Raw genomic sequence first — 16,989 nt, 5'->3', positions numbered from 1 at the left:
TTTCTTCTGAGGTGCCCTGGTGGACGTCAGCTGGACGCTCCTTACGGTCAGCAGCAGAGTGGGCTCGCAGCCGGCACTGCTCAGGGCCTTGTCCCTGCGACTGGCGATGAGACGGCCATCCCCGGGCAGGCCCCTTGTTGGTGCTGCCATTTGTAGAAGAACCAGAATCGAATTGTCTTCCGGCCTCAGGTGTGAGATGCAGCCGTTGTCTTTTTAAAGTGAGGAGTGACGGCGACACTCTGCTGTGAGTCAGCACCCCCCCCCCCACCCCCGCTCCTGCGCCCGGACTTCCTGGGAAGAGGCAGACACCCAAGTGCATCCTGGGTACAGCATGCTCGTAGCTCTGCCGCCGGCTCAGCCGCTGTCTGGAAGGTCTTTCTGTTGTTTGGACAGAGGCCCTTTGGTCCTTCAGGGACTGCTCGGACTGGGTGGTGGGGGTGGGAGTTGGGCTTGTATGTCAGCCCATGAGTCGGAAATGACTCAGTGGAAACTAGAGTCCATTTTGTATTTGCTTGTTTGGTGGTAGGGTTTTTGATGGCACTATGGCGGAAGTGTGGGGTTGCTAGCTGCTAGGTTAGCGGTTCACACCCACCAGCCACTTTGAGGGAGAAAGATGAGGCTGCCAGCTCCTGAGAAGACTGAGCATTTCCGAAACCCTGTATCGGCTCACTCTGAGCTGGAATTGACTTGATGGCAGGGAGTTAGGTTGGTTTTATACAAGCGTCCAAGGTTAAATTCTCTGCCAATGCGTTCCATGCACAGCCACCACCTACCTGTCAGCAGAGCCTTGTGCATGGCTCTGATATCGAATAGATTTTCGGTGGGGCTTTCAGATTGAGGCAGACCAGGAAGAAAGGCCTGGTGATCTCCTTCTGAAGACTTGCCCGTGAAAATCTTCCGGATCACAATGATCTGATGGGAATCCAGTCCTGGGAACGGCCTAGCAGCAGGCAGTGTTTGGGGATGGGGTCCTCATGAGCTGGTGGGATTCAGAAAGGAGGCAAAGGAACGCTGAGCAGACTGGGCTGAATCCGGAACCGGAGCAGGAAGTAGGAGTCGGGTGGGGATGGAAGGAGGTCCATTCAGAACGTGGCATCATTAGAGATGTAGCCGTTGCAGAGTGGTCCTGATTTGGGCTACCATCTGAAAAGTTAGCAGTTCAAGACCACCCGCTGCTCCTCCGGAGGAAGACGGGGCTTTCTATTCCTGTAAAGAGGTTACAGTCTCAGAAACTCACAGGGGGCAGTTCTGCCCTACAACGTAGGGTTGCTGGGAGTCAGCCTTGACTTGTTAGTTGTCTGTGTTGAGCAGTTGCTCTGAGAGAGCAGGCACTGGGGGCTTGACTGGCGTGAGCAGAAAGGTAGAGAAGGCGGGAGAGGAAGAAAAGGAAGAGGAAGGAGGTAACTGGTTATTGAACGTTCACCCTGTGCCTGGCAGGGTTCTGTGGGCTTGATGTAAAACATCTCATTACGTTCCTACCCAGGGCGTTGGGAGTTTATATTACGTAAGCGCACATGTGAGGGGGCTTCAAAAGGCTCGTGGGAGAATGGAATGGACAGACAGTGGAATGTGTATGTTCTTACTTTGTGGGTGGAAAGAGAGGCACCAGGAGGCTTGGTAATTTGCTGATGATCACACAATTTTTGGAGCAACGTGATTTGAGTGTGAGCTGACATTCCATTAGCATGACGAAGGAGAAGGGCCTCTTCCCAGGGTTACCTGTGCCCAAATCCCAGGATCAGAGGGCCCAGAACTAAGAGGTGAGAGGCCCTCAGGGCAGGCGGGTGGGCGGCTGTTGTAGGAATGTGGGTGTGAGGGTCTGGGCCCTGGGTGAGAGTGATTTCATAGGTGCCCCAAGTTCAAGTTAAGGGCCAGAAAGAGTGATTTCCACCCCGAGGAACTGGACCCCATTTGGGAGGATGGAGACATCTTTGCCCCCTGATCCTGCTGGAATCTTGGGGTCAGGTCCCTCCCCAAGCCTTGCTCTCCTCATCTGCAGAATGGGAATGGTTAGAGGCCAGGTCTGGAAGACTCGGAGAGGACTGATTCTGATCGTGGACACCAATCATTCAGAACCACCTGCCACATCAGGGTCGGCATTCAGTGACTGCTAGCAACGATCTGTTTTTCTAAATCACCTCCGAAATGGATGGTTTAGATGGACGTTTCCTTCAAAACCTCTTGTCCAGCGAGGCGGGGCTGAGCAGCCTGCCGTTCCTGACTGCAGCAGGCAGCCTCTCTGTAACTTCACCCTAAAAACAAAACATCACGCCTGCGGTCCGTTCATGCTGACGCTTTCTGAGACGGTGCCGCTCCACGGGCGCGATGAGAGAGCCTCATCTTTCTGCAGAAGAGCAGCTGGTGGGTTTGAACCGCTGACTGAGCAGCCTAGAGCTTGTGTGCCACCTCACTGCCATCCAGTTAATGCTGACACACAGCGACCCTGTAGGCCCGTGTAGAACTGCCTGCACCCCGCCCCCGGTGGGTTTCCAACGCTGTAAGTAGTTACGGGAGCAAACAGCCTTTTCTTTCTCCCACGGATCGGCGTGTGGGTTTGAACCACCGACTTTGCAATGAGCGGCCCGACCTGCAAGGCACTGTGCCATCAGGGGCCCTTCATTCCATCATCGTGAACTTCAGATCCTGACCAGCAGGGGCTGCCTACACTCCACCGATGTAACTCGCTCTCTCCAGTGTGGTGGTGCGCAAAGATAGTCCACAGCCCTTCCTTGATACCCACTTCAAAGGTAAGAAGGGGGACCCGCCTTCGAGCCCCCAGTAGAGGCCTTGGCATCCTCCCTTGGACAGAAGGCGCTGGTCTCTGGTGATCAACCCTGGCTGGGGTGTCGGTGCACCCTGTGTTCCAGGCCGCCTGTGCTCAGGAGCCCTGTTAGTCAGGAGGTTTCTGGGACGCGGGCACAGACGCCCAGCCTCTGGCTGACACGGTTTCTACTTCCCACTGCAGCGAAGGACTCCAGTTCTTCACCTCCCCCTGGAAGAGATGTGTTACTTTTTTTCAGAAAGAAACCCCTAAAAACGGATCCGTAGTTCAGGACTGTCAGGCTGGTGTGACACTCACATGAAGGGAGGCCTGTCGAAAGTGCCCGACGTCCCCCTCATTGTGAGTTTTGTGGCGCTCGGATCAGGAATAGTTAGGAAGTCCATGCCGATGAGGACCAGGAGAGGAACAGCGGCCCTCTAGGGAGTGCCCAGGCGATTCATGGATAACACACAGACCTCCTGCAAGGGAGTGTCTTTACCTTGGGGAGACCGAGGCCCCGGGGGAAGCGGTGGGTTGCCCAGGCCATATGAGCAGGTAGACTCAATGACACGCGGGCCAGTGAGTAGACTGATCCACAGGCATCTAGAGGCGATCTTCCCCACAGAGCTCCAGGCTGCCAGGTCTTCCTCACCTGGAACCACTGGTGGGTGGAACCAAGCCACTGACTTTTTGGTGAGCAGGTGAGCTCTTTAACCACTTGCATGAGTAAGCAGGGGAGCCACCTGCTGTACCCTGCTGCCTTTGGCTCCACGAGCCCCTGCCAACGCCATTGACCATGTTGCCTCAGAGACAACTGATGTTGCTTAAAAATGGGAACTTTAGGTGAGACGCCCCAGATGTATTTAAATACTGCCTTTTAAGCCATAATCCTTTGACCAGGATATTAAGAACAGGTGGGGAGGCCTGGGGAGGAAGTTTCTTCCTGTGACTCCGCATGGCCGTCTCGCCTCCCTCCTTTCCCACCCCAACAGTTGCTGTTGAGACGGTGCTGACTCGGAGATCTTGCCTGTGTCCGAGCAGGACTGTGCTCAGAGTAAAGATGTTTTCAGTGGCTGTGTCTTGGGGACCAGATCGCCAGGCTCTTATTCCAAGGCACCTGTGGGTGGATTTGAACTGCCACCCTTTTGCTTAGCCGCGGATAGGGAGAATCCTTTGCATGGCCCAGGGCCTTCAGTGCAGCCCCCCTGCAGTCTCTTCCCTCCCCGCAGATGTAAGGGATGTTCTCTCAAGGGGAGAGTTTGTGGCCATGGGAGAGGAAGAAGTTCTCCCAGGCAGGCCTGGGAATGAAGAACAGGCTGTGGGATGCTCTGTGGCAGAGATCTGGCCCAGCACAGCCATGAGGTCCAGGCCCCCAGCCATGTTTGGACTGTTTGCTGTATGTCTCGGAGTCTGCCTGTGGAAGCCACCCAGCAAAGAAGGCTGACTCCAGACACTCAGCACAGTGAGGTCAGAGCAGAGTCCGGCTCCCTCTGACCTGCTGCCACGCAGACCTCTGTGGAGAGAGCTGGGGGTGAGGGGTGGGGGTGGCAAGCCACCTCATGGGCCACGTGCCGATGACGAATAACCCTTGGTCCTCTCTAGGTTGAGTTTGTAGCTGACGCCTGCAGAAAGGGGCATTGGTGACACGGGGGGCTGGTTATGTGTGAAGATGGATTCACTGGCATGGGATGAGGGCAGGAGACTCCCACACCATGGCCAAGCCCAAGCCAGTGCGGAGGAACACGGCAAGTTCTAATGGCTGCCCTCTGCTGCCAGCTAATCTCTGCCCCTCAAAAAGTCATGTCCGTGAGCGGCCTGAGTCTGGAAATAGGGTCTTTGGAGACGCTGTCAGTTAGGTTAGCGTGAGGTCATACCGATGAGTAGGCTGGGCCCTGGTCCTATTGGGCTGATGTTCTGATGTGAAGAGGGGGTGAGATGCAGCCCCGAAGGGAAGACGGCCATCCAGAGGTAGAGGCAAGAGGGTAGTTCTGCAAGGGGGCCCCCAGGCGCGACCTCACTGCCAGGGAGTCTGTGCAGACTCGTCGTGACCCTGCAGGACAGAGTAGACATACCCTGTGGTTTTCCCAGGCTGTAACTGTCTACAGATGTGGAGAGCTCTGTATTTCTCCCGAGGAGCGGCTGGTGGTGTCAAACTGCTGACCTTGCATAGACAGCATCCTAACATGCAACCACTCCCCCTGCCGCCAGAAGCTAGGAAGAGGCAGAGGCTTCCCCCAACCCCCAATCACCCCCTATAGCCTTACAGAGAGAGCAGGGCTCTGCCACCAGCCACCTCAGTTGCAGACTTGTTTCCCCAGGACGATGAGCGAGTGAGTCTCGGCTCTCCTCTGCCCTGCGTGTGCTGCCTAGGAAACTCAGAAAGACCCAAGCGGTCAACGTCTTGGTTCTGGCCTGTGCCATGTGCCTCATTGTGACTGGCAGTACTCTGAGCATGTGAGGCGGTCGGACTTTCAGGGGAGACCACGGGGGAAATTCTGGGAAGTTTGTAGGTGGGGCGCACTCGGAGAGGGAGGGGTATACCACCACCGCCCCCTCTGGTTTGCCTGAACGCCTCCCTTCTGGCTGGAGAGAGACTTTCTGCCACTGTGCAGCTGTCTGTTGGGTCAGCTGCCAGCAGAGAGTGTTCCTGGCTGCTCTTGTCGGCCACGCTCTTCTGTTTGTGGAACATTTCCTCTGCCCACATCCCCGGCTGCCCACGTCAGGCTCTGCCTCCTGCTCCCTGCCTCCTCTCCTGGGCAGCTACTGTTTGCACACTGCTCGAAAGGCCCTCTGGGACATTGCTTCCTCCTGCCACCCCATCCCGGGAGGGGGGCAGATGCGCCTCTTGCCCTCGTCTGCTGTGTGGCACGGCTCCAAGAGTGGAATCTGAAAGGCAAGTGTCTAGCCCAGGCCACTGCAGCACCTACATCTTCCTGGGAAGCAAGACACTCGAGTCCCTGGAACCGCACACTGGGCTTTGTCTCAGGCGTGCATGGCTCCGGTCTCAGAGACACACAGGGACGGTGCCCTGTCCCAGAGGGTCTCTGTGAGTGGGCGTCGACTCCGTGGCAGTGAATCTGCATAGGAAGTGCTCCCCTCCTCCCCACTCCTCCCGCGGCTGAGAACTGGGCTGAGAAATTAAACTGTAGCGCAGCATCTAATTAGCTCGAGATAATGGCCGGCAATGGGGGAATAACACTTTATACGGTCCGACGTCCCAATTACAGCGGCGGTGTCAGTATGCCCCCTAATAGATGAGCGTTTATCCCTTCATCTCGGCTGGCTCATGAATCTCACTGAGGCGGCGGCTCCGTCATTGCCCAATTGCAGGCTGCCGAGACGCTATTCCCGAGCCCTCGCTCCAGCTGGCACGTCCTCGCACCCAAGCACAGGAAAGTCATAAAACGGGCAGAAGGCGCCTCGTCATGGTGATCCCCCCGTCATTTGCAACCGTCCTTGGAGGCAGCAGCATTTAGTGGGGCAATTTGAGATGAGGCAACCCTGGGTATGCAAACCCTGCTTTATGGGTGATTGGGGATGGGGTGGGTAGCCAGCATGGCTCATTCTTCTGAGAGGCAGGCCAGTGGTCCAATTGCCAAGTGGAAGCCGACGGGGCCACTTCAGTGATCAGGCCACACAGTGGAGGGTGCACGATAGAGCCTTCCAGACTGCTTTCCGAGCTGTGGGCCTTTGGCCGGGCCACTGTAGGAGCCCGCTCCTCGGCACAGATGCTCCGCCCGGCTGCGGCCCGGGGAAGGGAGCCTGAGAAGAGGTTGAAGCCTTTCTCAGCGTCTGACGACAAAGGCCAACTTTTATCATTTGGGGGGTGGCCCTGTTTTTTCATGCTCCTCTCCGCCTTGAATTGTCCGGTAGGCGTCAGGCAATGGTTAGAAGGAGGCTGTCAGGGAGATGCCACGCTGACACCGGAGCTGAGACTGTCCCAGACACAGAGTCAGGCCTAGAGTCTGGCGCAGACTAGTAGCTGCTCAGGCCCCGAGGGGGGATGACCCTAGATGGAGAGCTCTTTGTCCAGGTGGAGCCTCGTCAGGACTGGGGCTGGGGGGCGGGGGGGAGGGTGGGGACCTGGCCCCTTCAGACTGCAGTGTATCAGACCCCAAAGGTTAGAGGGTCGAGCACAAGTGGAAGCAGGAGACAAACCATCGTCACAGCCCGGTGAGCCGACTCTAGACTTTACTGTGCTTAGTGCAACTGCTATGAACACGGGGCCTTGCACGGCCACGGGGCAAGTCGGGACCAGCCGGGGTATGTGGCTTTGTGTCCCTGTGCTTTCATCTCCCCCTTTTTGGGGCCTGACTTTTGCCCAAACCTGCAGAGGTTGAGAAAGACCCAGACTTCAGGGTTCCCAGCCCTTCTCCCCGTCATCAGCTCTGCTCTTTCCTCGCTCCCGACAAGAGAGTGGGGAGGGCGGCATTGGCACTGGCAAGGACGCGGCTTGGGTGTGAATTGCACAGACCGGCAAAGGATGTCCGTGGATCAGCTTATGGGGCCAGAAGGGGATGGAACCCTAAGGTGGGAACTGGCCTATGTGGGGAGGAGGGAGCTGTGTCAGGGCCATCTGTATGGATGTATGGACCATGTTCTTGGATGTGGATGTATGGACCATGTTCTTTGCATCTTCCCCACTCCACTACCTGATAACTGCAGGCTCCTGCCAGGGGGTATCACAGAACCCTTCCCCTGGCAAATTAATGCCAGAGTGAGGAAGGGGGAGTTGGAGGGGCCAGGGGGTAGGGGTGGTGGGAAGTGTGGGCGCAGAGCTGCCCTCTAGCTGCCCTCCCGTTGGCCTGGATGCATAGCGATCCCATGCACAGGTAAAACAGATGCTGCCCGATTCTGTACTTCGCACGCCACCGCCGCTAGTTGCAGATGGGGTAATTGAGACACGTTGGACTGGTGAGAATCCTGTTCTTGAACAGCCACGCCTGGGGTTCAGAGCCTCGGGGGGCTGTGAGGTCCCTTATCTAGGTCTGTCTGTCCACCGTCTCCACTTTCATGGAGCTGTGTTCATCAATTGCAGCATCCTGCAAACCCTCTCCGTGGCCCATCATTCAACTTGGGGCCCACCCAGTCCGTGTGACGACCCAATGATGACTGTGAGCCAGGCTTGCCCTTTGCCCAAGGTCTAAGGTCCTGCTGCTCGAGGCGGGGTGCCTGACCCCTGGCATCAGCTCTCTGTGGGGAACCTGGTTCAATTCAGATTCCTGGACCCCTGCTGGGAACCACGGAGGTGGACTCAAACACATTGTTAACTCTCTTTTGTATTGAGCACCGTAAAGTGCTCACACCTTCAGGGTCTGTCCATCAAGCGCCCCTGGGTCCCTTCCACTCTGGAACATCTACACTGCCCGCTCCGGCCACCTCCTTTCTGCCCGGGCAGCCTCTGTGCTCACTGACTCCCATCACCCTAAGAAGTTGGCTTACATGTGATGTACGTTCATGTGCAGTGGATTAAACCAGACTCTGGGTCTGGGTTCTTTCGGCACCGATGCTGATTTCTGACTCATAGTGCCTCCCATGCGGCAGAGTGGAATTACCCCGGACGCTTTCAAGGTTCTAAGCTGTGGCCTTTACCGGAGCTGATCTGCTGGGCCGCTGAGGACGTCAGACCACGGATCTTTTGGTTGGCAGCCGAGCACTTGCTCCGTGCGCCCCGGGGCTCCGCCTTTCAGCATGGCCTAGGCTTGCAGGAGAAGGCGTAGCTGTGAGTTGTTTGCCATTGTGGTGTGGTATCAATCCTACCTTATGAATATATAAACCAAACCCACTGCCAGTGAGTTGAATCTGATGCCTAATGACCCTGTGCAGGGTTCCCACGGTTGTCTATCTGTACAAGAGCAGCTAGATGGTCTCATCTTTCTCACCATGGAGCGGGTGGTGGATTTGAACTGCCCACCTTGTGGTTAGCAATCCAAAGCATAACCCAACAGTACCGCCGGGGCTTAACTTGTTTATCTTATTAGTCTCGATGGCTGTTTAGGTGGTCTCTAGGGGTGGGCTCTTGCACTAAGGCTGCTGGGAACACTTGTAGAAGTCCCTTTTGGTGCCTGTAAGTGCTCATGTCTGTTGGTACAGCGTTTCGGAGGCATGGGATCAGCATGTATTTAGCTTCAGTAAAGAATTAGTTTTCAAAGTAGCTGTGCTAATGGACACTTTTGCCAGTTACCCAGGAGAATTTCACCTCCTCTGTCTTCTTGCCCACACTTGGTGTTGTCAGGCCTTTGAATTCAGCCATTGTAGTAGGTATGCTGGTGGCGAAGTGGTTACACGTTGGGCTGCTATCACCACAAGGTCAGTGGTTTGAAACTACCAGCTGCCGCTCTGGGAAAAAATGGGACTTTCTACTCCTGTACACAGTTCCAGTCTCGGGAACTCACAGGGGCAGTTCTACCTTGTCCCGTAGGGTCGAGATGAGTCAGCGTAGGGTCTGTGGCAGTGAGTTTGGGTTTTGTTGTTGTTGGTTTGTTTTGAGTCGCAATGCAGTGACATCTCCCCGTGATTGTAATTGGAATCATCCTGCTGACTAACGATGGGGAGAAACTTTTTCACGTGCTTATTGGCCACTGGGATTTCCTCTCGCCATGGCAAGTCTCTTTGGAGTCGGACTGTCTGTTTTCCACCCTGCACATTTGTGAGACTATCTGGGTTGGTCACAGCCTCTGTGGGTGATGCAGAAGAACGAGAAGGGCAGAGAGGCTGGTCCCCTGTTCTCTGAGCCATCCTCCCCCCCACCCATTCTTCAGTTCCCAAGGCAGCAGCGTCCTCTTGACTGCATGGGCTTCTGTTCAGGCGACACAGGAGCGGGTTCCTTGGCAGTGGAAATGGACTTCGGGTGCCCAGTGCATGAGCGTGGTGGGCGGGGCCACCTCCTTGGCGGTTGGTAGCATTTTGCTAGCACCAGCGAGCCACAGCTGGGGAGCTTCAGGACGAGAGAGAAGGGTTTGGAACGCCCGTTGTCCGCTCTGCTTCCACCGCCCTGCTTGCTGGGGGCTGCGGCACCATGGGCATCGTGGTCATAGCAGGCAGCACCAAGGGAGCGGGTGACCTCACCCTCCTGGAGGCTGGGGGTCTGAGAGCAGCCTGGGGGCTATGGGTTACTTGGAGGGATCTGAGGGGGCTTCTGGGGAGGCCTGGCATTTAGCTGCATCCCTTCAATCAGTCTCCATCCGCACGGGGCCATCTTCCTCCGTGTCTTCCTGCCTCTGTGTTTTTTCTCTTGTGTGAGGACATGGCTGATCCTGGGTTTGGTTCCCCACTATTCCAGCATGACCTCCGTTCACTGATAGCATCCTCAAAGACGCGGTTTCCAGGCAAGGGCACATTCCCAGAGAGCCAAGACTTCAGCGCCTCGTCACAGCAGCAGCGGAGAGAAGTTCAAGTGTACAGTCGGGTCCAGAGCTCATAGAACTGCTCTCCTCCATCCTCCTCACCCTGCAGGGGGCGGGGCGCCCGTTAGTGACCAGCAGACATGGGGGCTTGCTGGTCTGTTCTAAACAAGACCATCTCGGAAAGAGAAGCTGGTGCTTCGGGACAGGAGAGAGAGAGAGAGAGAGAGAGAGAGAGAGAGAGAGGCATTTCTTCTCCTTTCTTTGTGGGCCTTTGGTAAGAAAAATGAGTCCCTTCTTGCTACTTAAAGGCCTAGCTGAGCACCAGGAAGTGGTGAGGTGGTGAGGAAGAAGCAAGAAAAGGCTCAGTGGGGTGTGTGTGTGTGAAAGAGACACACACATGCACACACACCTCACCCACCATTTCCCTCAACACCCCCAGGCGTTGTCGGAGAGGGGCCTTATGGAGACAGCAGCTCCTCCCCAGGAGGCCTCCCCCGGGGCTGCAGCCCCCACACAGCAGATGCCCCTCCCCCGGGGCTGCACATGGGTTCCCACCTCTGGGCCATGGGCTAGAAGCGGAGCAGGGAACATCTGTGTCCCCCCAAGAGGCTGAGGAAGCTGCCCTCCAATGTCCACTTGCAGCGTAATGATTAGTGCAGACTGGCCTTTGGCTTCGAGCTGCGGGCTCAGCTGGAAACGTTTGTTAACTCGCAGGCTGGTTCCGACGGCGAGAGCATCGGGAACTGCCCGTTTTCTCAGCGCCTCTTTATGATTCTCTGGCTCAAGGGAGTTATATTTAATGTCACCACGGTGGATTTGAAAAGGTAAGACGAGGTCTCCATGGTACGGAATGGGCTGTGTACCTAATTCCCGACACACACACACACACACACACACACACACACACACACACACCCTAGCCACGCATGCTTGTGTGTTAAGCACATTCAAATACACACACACCAGTGTGCACACATCACACACTTGTTACATTCCATATGCACACATGCACAATACTGCCTTTACTCACAAGCACACACATGCCACACACAATCATGGATACCCCACATGCACATGTGTACATACTACACGTCCTGATGGTTGCCCCCCCCCTGCAGCCCCCACATCCACACACAGATGCACATTCATGCGTGTGAACACACTCCCACACACCCCTGGGGCCCCTGGGCAGATGCCCCTTCTTGGCCCTGAGCCTGAATGGAAGCCCCGTGGGGGACCAAAGCATCATTGCAGTGTGGCTTGGGGTTTCATGGCAGGCTGGTGTCCCTGCTCTCCCAACTGGGAACCCTGACAGCACCCCTCTGCCCCCCTTGATGTCCCACCCAGCAGAGAACCCAGCCTGTAGGCTTGCCGGATGCCTTTCCTTCCACTGCCAGTCAAACATTGTGTAAACCCACCAACTCTGAAAGCCTTGGGGCCGTTTCTCTCAAGTTGGGGAGGCCATGGCTCAGTGTCCACAGTAACTCCCCTCATGCCCACCCAGGAAGCCGGCGGACCTGCAGAACCTGGCCCCGGGGACCAACCCCCCTTTCATGACTTTCGACGGCGAGGTCAAGACGGATGTGAATAAGATCGAGGAGTTCTTGGAGGAGAAGTTAGCGCCCCCGAGGTAGGCCTCCTAAAACCACCGCTCACAACTTGCTGCCCTTAAAAGACCAGGGTGGCGCGTCTGGCTGCGTGTGCTCCGTTTCCTGGGCCACGCACGGCTTCCTCGTCCACGGCAGTGAGGAACCGCAGAAAGCGCACCGCGTAAGAGGAGCCTGGATTTCGCCTCTCTGCACCTCCAGGTTGACAAGTCTGGGGCCAGGAAGTGGGCAGGAGCCGGGCCGGTGCTCTGTGAACCAGCCGTTTCTGAGGCATGCCGGAGCCCCTGAGCGCAGCAAATGGTTAGCACACTCTAGTGACGCCCCAAGGTCGGAGGTTTGAGTCCACTCCCGGGCACCTCAGCAGAAAGGCTGGTATCTAATTCTGAGACAGCAGCTCCTGAGAAGCCCGTGGAGCAGAGTTCGCCCCCAGCTGCTGTGAGTCAGAACCTGTCACAGGCCGCAGGTGTTAGTGTGGTCTTCGGCAGAAAGCCAAGCACTAAGTGACTGTGTGTGGGGTACAGCAGCATGGTGGGGTCTGGTGTGGGGGGGGGGACCTGGAAGGCGACCAGCGCACCTCCTTCACGTTACCAGGGGCCCCTGTCGTCAAGCGGCCCTTGATGCAGTGCGCTGTGCCCTTTAGACAGTTTTTTCTGAAACTAGAAGGTCAACATAAACTTGGAAAAGCATTCAGGGGGCCATTTCTACATCCAAACTGTTGTCCCTTCGGTCAGATTGCCCCTCCACCCCCCGCAACTCATGGTGACCTCATGCCTAATAAGATTGCACAGTGTTGTCCTTGGCTGGCTCTCAGAAGTGGATCGCCAGGCCTTTCTGCCTACTCTGATGTAGCCTGAAAGCTCTGCTTAAACCTCTTCAGCATCACCACAGCAACACGCGAGCCTCCACTGACAGTGAGGTGCACTGGCTGGGGATTGAACCCCAGGATCTCCGTGCTGTGCTGTACCCCTCACGGCTTCTCTGTGACAGTTCCCATTTGGACTTTTCCAGGTATCCTAAGCTGAGCACCCAGCACCCAGAGTCTAACTCGGCAGGAAATGACGTGTTTGCCAAATTCTCTGCGTTTATCAAAAACACCAAGAAGGACTCCAGTGACAGTGAGTACCTCCCTTCCACCCCGTAATCTCTTCTCAGAAGGGATTGCCAGTTGGCCCCTAGTGGGCTTCTTGGAATGCTGCAGAAATTCCGACTCTTTTCTCCGGGGGTTGGAGGGGAGTCTGGATCCCTGGGTGTGCTAAGAGGCCACACGGGCAGAATCCCACGGGTGCGGCTGTTCATGAACACACTCACTTGGTGGTGGGGCTCCTGACTGTAAGGTTGGAGTGTTAAGCCATGGCTTTTCTGTTTCAGTTTATGAAAAGAACCTGCTCCGGGCCCTGAAGCGGCTGGACAGCTACCTGAGCAGCCCTCTGCCTGACGAGATCGATGCCGACAGCCCCGAGGATGTCACCATCTCGGTGCGGCCGTTCCTGGACGGGGATGAGCTCACCTTAGCAGACTGCAATCTCTTACCCAAGCTGCACATTATTAAGGTTGGCCTCCCCGCCTCGCCTGGGCTGAGCGCGTGAATGGGGCTTTGTGCGAGTGTGTTTTCCCTTGGGTCTCAGCCAGACCTTGAGACGTGGACACTCGAGGGAGAAACCGGCTCAGTCCTTTCTCGGCGTGGCAGCCAAACCACAGCCCCCTGTCGCAGCTACGCAGAAGGAAGGGCTCCCAGAGGACTGCTCCAGAAGCCCCCATGAAGTTGGCCTGAGAGCTTGCTCTCAGCCTCCCTGCTTCACCCCCAAGACCTGGGCAAAGCCAGGCAAAAGCAGCTCCAGGGACTGCTTTGGTCTTGTAGGGCATTTAGTGTGTGGATTCTGGGGGCTTCACCAGGTGGCATAGCCCACGGTGGGCACCTTCAGAGTCCACAGAAGCCCTTTTGTGGAGATGACCGAGCTGTGTCCCATCTGCTCCAGCTTAAATCTTCACAGCGGTGAGCCGTGCCCGGCCAGACTTGGTGCCCTGTCTTTCCAGACCTTGGGCTTAAAGATATCCTCCGTGACACCCGGTCCCCAGCTTGTCCTGCTGCTGTGACAGTGTTGCCATGATGCTGGGTGTCCGGATCTGCCAACGGCTGTTCTCTGTGATTCCTTTGCCAAGGTCCTTGCATCTAAGACACTCTGCAAACATGTCACCCCGTGAACCCTGAGGGACACTTTCCAATGGGACGTTTCTGGAGTTTCATTGTGATTTAATCTCTCTTGTCACATTTCTGATTGCCATCGATCCATGATGTCCCCCCCCCCCATCTGAGCAGTACCCTTTATAGCTGTGGGGTGCATCAAGGCAGACCTGACTTGTGGCATCCCTGTGTACAACAGGCTCAGTCCCCCGTCAGCCTCACCGTCAGCCTTTGTTGGAACACCCTGCGAAAACCATAGCGTCAGGCCCTCTCCGTGAGGACCCTCTTTTTACCAAGCGAGATGTCTTTCCACAGGAGAGCTGGTTCCACCCGATGATGTGTGAAAAATACACAAGACTAAGTCTCATCACCCTAGCTTCTCAGGAACATTCTGGCTGTACTTTTTCCCCCCAAGAAAGAGGTTTGTTCTCCCGACAGTCCGTGTTATAGTCTACATTGCTTGTCATCCGCGGCACTCAGATGCGGCCCTGCTTCTCTGCTCGTCCTTGTTCTGTGCCCGGCTTTCATGCGGAGGAGTGGATCTCAGCTAGCAAGGATTGGGTCAGGCACGCCTCAGTCCTCAAGTGACATGTTAGCTCTTTAATACTGTCAACAAGTCTTGAGTGAGATTGGCCCGATGGAATAGATTTGTCATAGATTTGCTCATCCTTGATTCTCTTGGTTGTTGCTTCCATGAGCAATGCTTGTGGGTGTCAGGAAGATGATCTTTTCTCTGCTTATCATTGATGGTACCTATTGGTCCAGTTATGAAAATTTTTGTTTTCTTTCTGTTGAGGTGAAGTATGTTCCAAAGGTTGTAGTCTTTGATCGTCTTCAATACATGCTTTAGGTCCTCCTGGCTGAAAGCCAGGAAGGAGATGCCATCAGCATAATGAGTCTCCCTACAAGCCTGCCGGTGCGGTCCTCAGGTAGTCCCCTTTCTCAGACTCCGCCCTCAGCATACAGCCGGACTAGGTACGGTGGTTTCAACCCATGCAGGACCCCCCGTGACTACCTCTTGGTCCACATACAGGTTGTCCCTGAGCACAGTGTTCTGTAACCCCAGGCTGCGTCATGTTACCCTAATGTGTCGGTGTCCACATCACCCAGTGCCACCATCTTTCTGGTTGGCTCTGCTTTCAGCCAAGAGTCACCTGACATCAACAAAAATGTCCCTCTCCTGGCAGCTGCCTGTCCTTTGATGTGCTGCTACAAACTTTTTTTTTTAATTGACTTCAGAAAAATTTTACTTGCATGCGATGTTATCGAAAAATTTCCACAAGCTGTTGGTGCCCTTCTGTGTAATGGAACTCTTACAGACAGCTCACTGGGAAATCTCTTGACCTAGGTTAGCGAGCAAGTCCAGTGTGGCAGCTACGTGTGAGACCTCTCATGCATCTAGCACCTGGGGCCCTGATTTGGCTCCTGCCTTCGGGCCTTCAGTTCAGGTTGGACTTCTTTCTACAAAGTTGTTGCTCCTTACTCATGGGAAACAGACGCCAGCCCAGGACTTTGGGTGCAGTCAGTATTTGTGACACGTCCTAAGCCCTTCCAGACTTGGCCCGGGGAATGCACCAAGGTTGCCGCTCGAGGCTTGCGTTTTCTCCTTGGTTCTTTCAGCTTGGGACAAGCCGCGCAGGCCTTTGCTCTTGGGTTCCTAGTTACCATCGCTATAGATTTATCTATCCTGGATTTCACATAAAGAATATCACACACACACACACACACACACACACACGCAGTAACAAAAGCACAAAGATAAACTTCAATCCCAAGGAAAGCAGAAACCAATAAAACCTAGAGCAAATTTAAAATGGGTCAAACGGGAAACCAATGATAAGGTATGAAATTTTAAGGTGTTCTCTGGCAACTCAAGAGAATGCTTCCAGTGTTCCTTGCCAGCGTCATAATTCAGCCTCTGATGGACAGCTCAGAAGAGAGGCTTGGCGATCTGCCTGGATAAGATCAAAGCCGTGGAGACCCCGAGGAGCCCCTCTACTCTGACACACAGATGGAGGTATACCACGAGTTGCCGTTACCTCAATGGAAACTTTTGCTGTTTGATATGAAACAGGAATTTCGTGAGATTAGATCTGAGCACTTTTTAAAACTAAGTCGAACCTTCGTGCATCCCAGGCTGGCTCAGCAAGGAAGGGGGAATGGTACTTTATGGTGATGCCTGCTAGCACAGTCACACCCGAAGTTCTGTATTGGGTCTCAGTGCACCACATCACACAGCGACTGAACACACAAAGAAGCCGCGACCACACAGTGAGCACAGCCAGACCCCAGAGCTGCTCCAGACTGACGGATCACAAAGCCCGTCTGTGATGCCGTGGTAGGACAGGCTGGTGTGGAACCCGGTATGTTGATCGCCTTTCTGGGCCCAGATGCCACGGTGTTCAAGGCTGACCTGGGGGGGGGGGGGTGGCCCGGAGGGCTGTGAGATGACATGAGGTCTTGAGAAAGGAAGTAGATTGCCTCCAAAGAATGGGCTGTCTGAATTGGCTGTCTGAATTGGCTGCTACGTTAGTGGGTTTTCCCTTTTCCTGATGACTTCCTCTTCATTTTCAGGTCGTGGCCAAGAGATACAGAGATTTTGAATTCCCGCCCGAAATGACCGGCCTCTGGAGATACTTGAACAATGCTTACGCTAGGGACGAGTTCACAAACACCTGTCCGGCCGACCAGGAGATTGTCCACGCGTACTTGGATGTTGCAAAGCGAATGAAATGAAGCTGTGTTCCTTTCTGTTTTCTTTCTCACTTGAGTGTATTTGCCTCCACTGCCCACTCAGTGGGAAATGATGCTCGTGGCGTGAACCCGCTCAACCCCGAATGGCACACAGTCTTGCGATGCCTTATGCCTGTATCTGAGCATCCCCGAGACTGCCGTGCGGCCCATTTGTCTCGGTGATGTTAGCTTCTGTCTTGGACATCCGTGACATTTTAATCTGTGATGTTTAGGACATGTGTTTTGCAGTTTAAGTTTCAAAGCAAATTAGATCGTGGGTTTCCACATTCATGCCTTTCCTTCGTGCCCCCGCTGACCTCCTCCTCTACGTCCATGCGTGCGTATTGCAGTGCGGTAGGA

At 55.2% G+C, this 16,989-nt stretch overlaps 1 protein-coding gene across 1 annotated transcript; it reads left to right on the top strand.

Annotated features, from left to right (window-relative positions):
• The first annotated feature begins 10,860 nt into the window (after window positions 1-10,860).
• Window positions 10,861-16,632, top strand: CLIC6 (chloride intracellular channel 6). The gene is made up of 5 exons (XM_075543371.1): window positions 10,861-10,931; window positions 11,612-11,737; window positions 12,723-12,829; window positions 13,083-13,264; window positions 16,471-16,632. The coding sequence occupies exons 1-5, from the start codon at window positions 10,876-10,878 to the stop codon at window positions 16,630-16,632; spliced, it is 633 nt and encodes a 210-aa protein (XP_075399486.1). The 5' UTR covers window positions 10,861-10,875.
• The last annotated feature ends 357 nt before the right edge of the window (window positions 16,633-16,989 follow it).

Source organism: Tenrec ecaudatus, chromosome 2 (assembly GCF_050624435.1).
Source record: "Tenrec ecaudatus isolate mTenEca1 chromosome 2, mTenEca1.hap1, whole genome shotgun sequence".
NCBI classification, from domain to species: domain Eukaryota; kingdom Metazoa; phylum Chordata; class Mammalia; order Afrosoricida; family Tenrecidae; genus Tenrec; species Tenrec ecaudatus.
The sequence above is the reverse complement of the archived record's forward strand: the minus strand, read 5'-3'. Positions and strand labels throughout refer to the sequence as shown.

Excerpts from the sequence above, each read along its gene's own strand:
- CLIC6 (XM_075543371.1), top strand. The coding sequence starts at position 10,876 with ATGATTCTCTGGCTCAAGGGAGTTATATTTAATGTCACCACGGTGGAT. Across the intron at positions 12,830-13,082 it reads CAAGAAGGACTCCAGTGACA|TTTATGAAAAGAACCTGCTC; the intron begins GTGAGTACCTCC and ends TTTCTGTTTCAG. Across the intron at positions 13,265-16,470 it reads CCAAGCTGCACATTATTAAG|GTCGTGGCCAAGAGATACAG; the intron begins GTTGGCCTCCCC and ends CTTCATTTTCAG.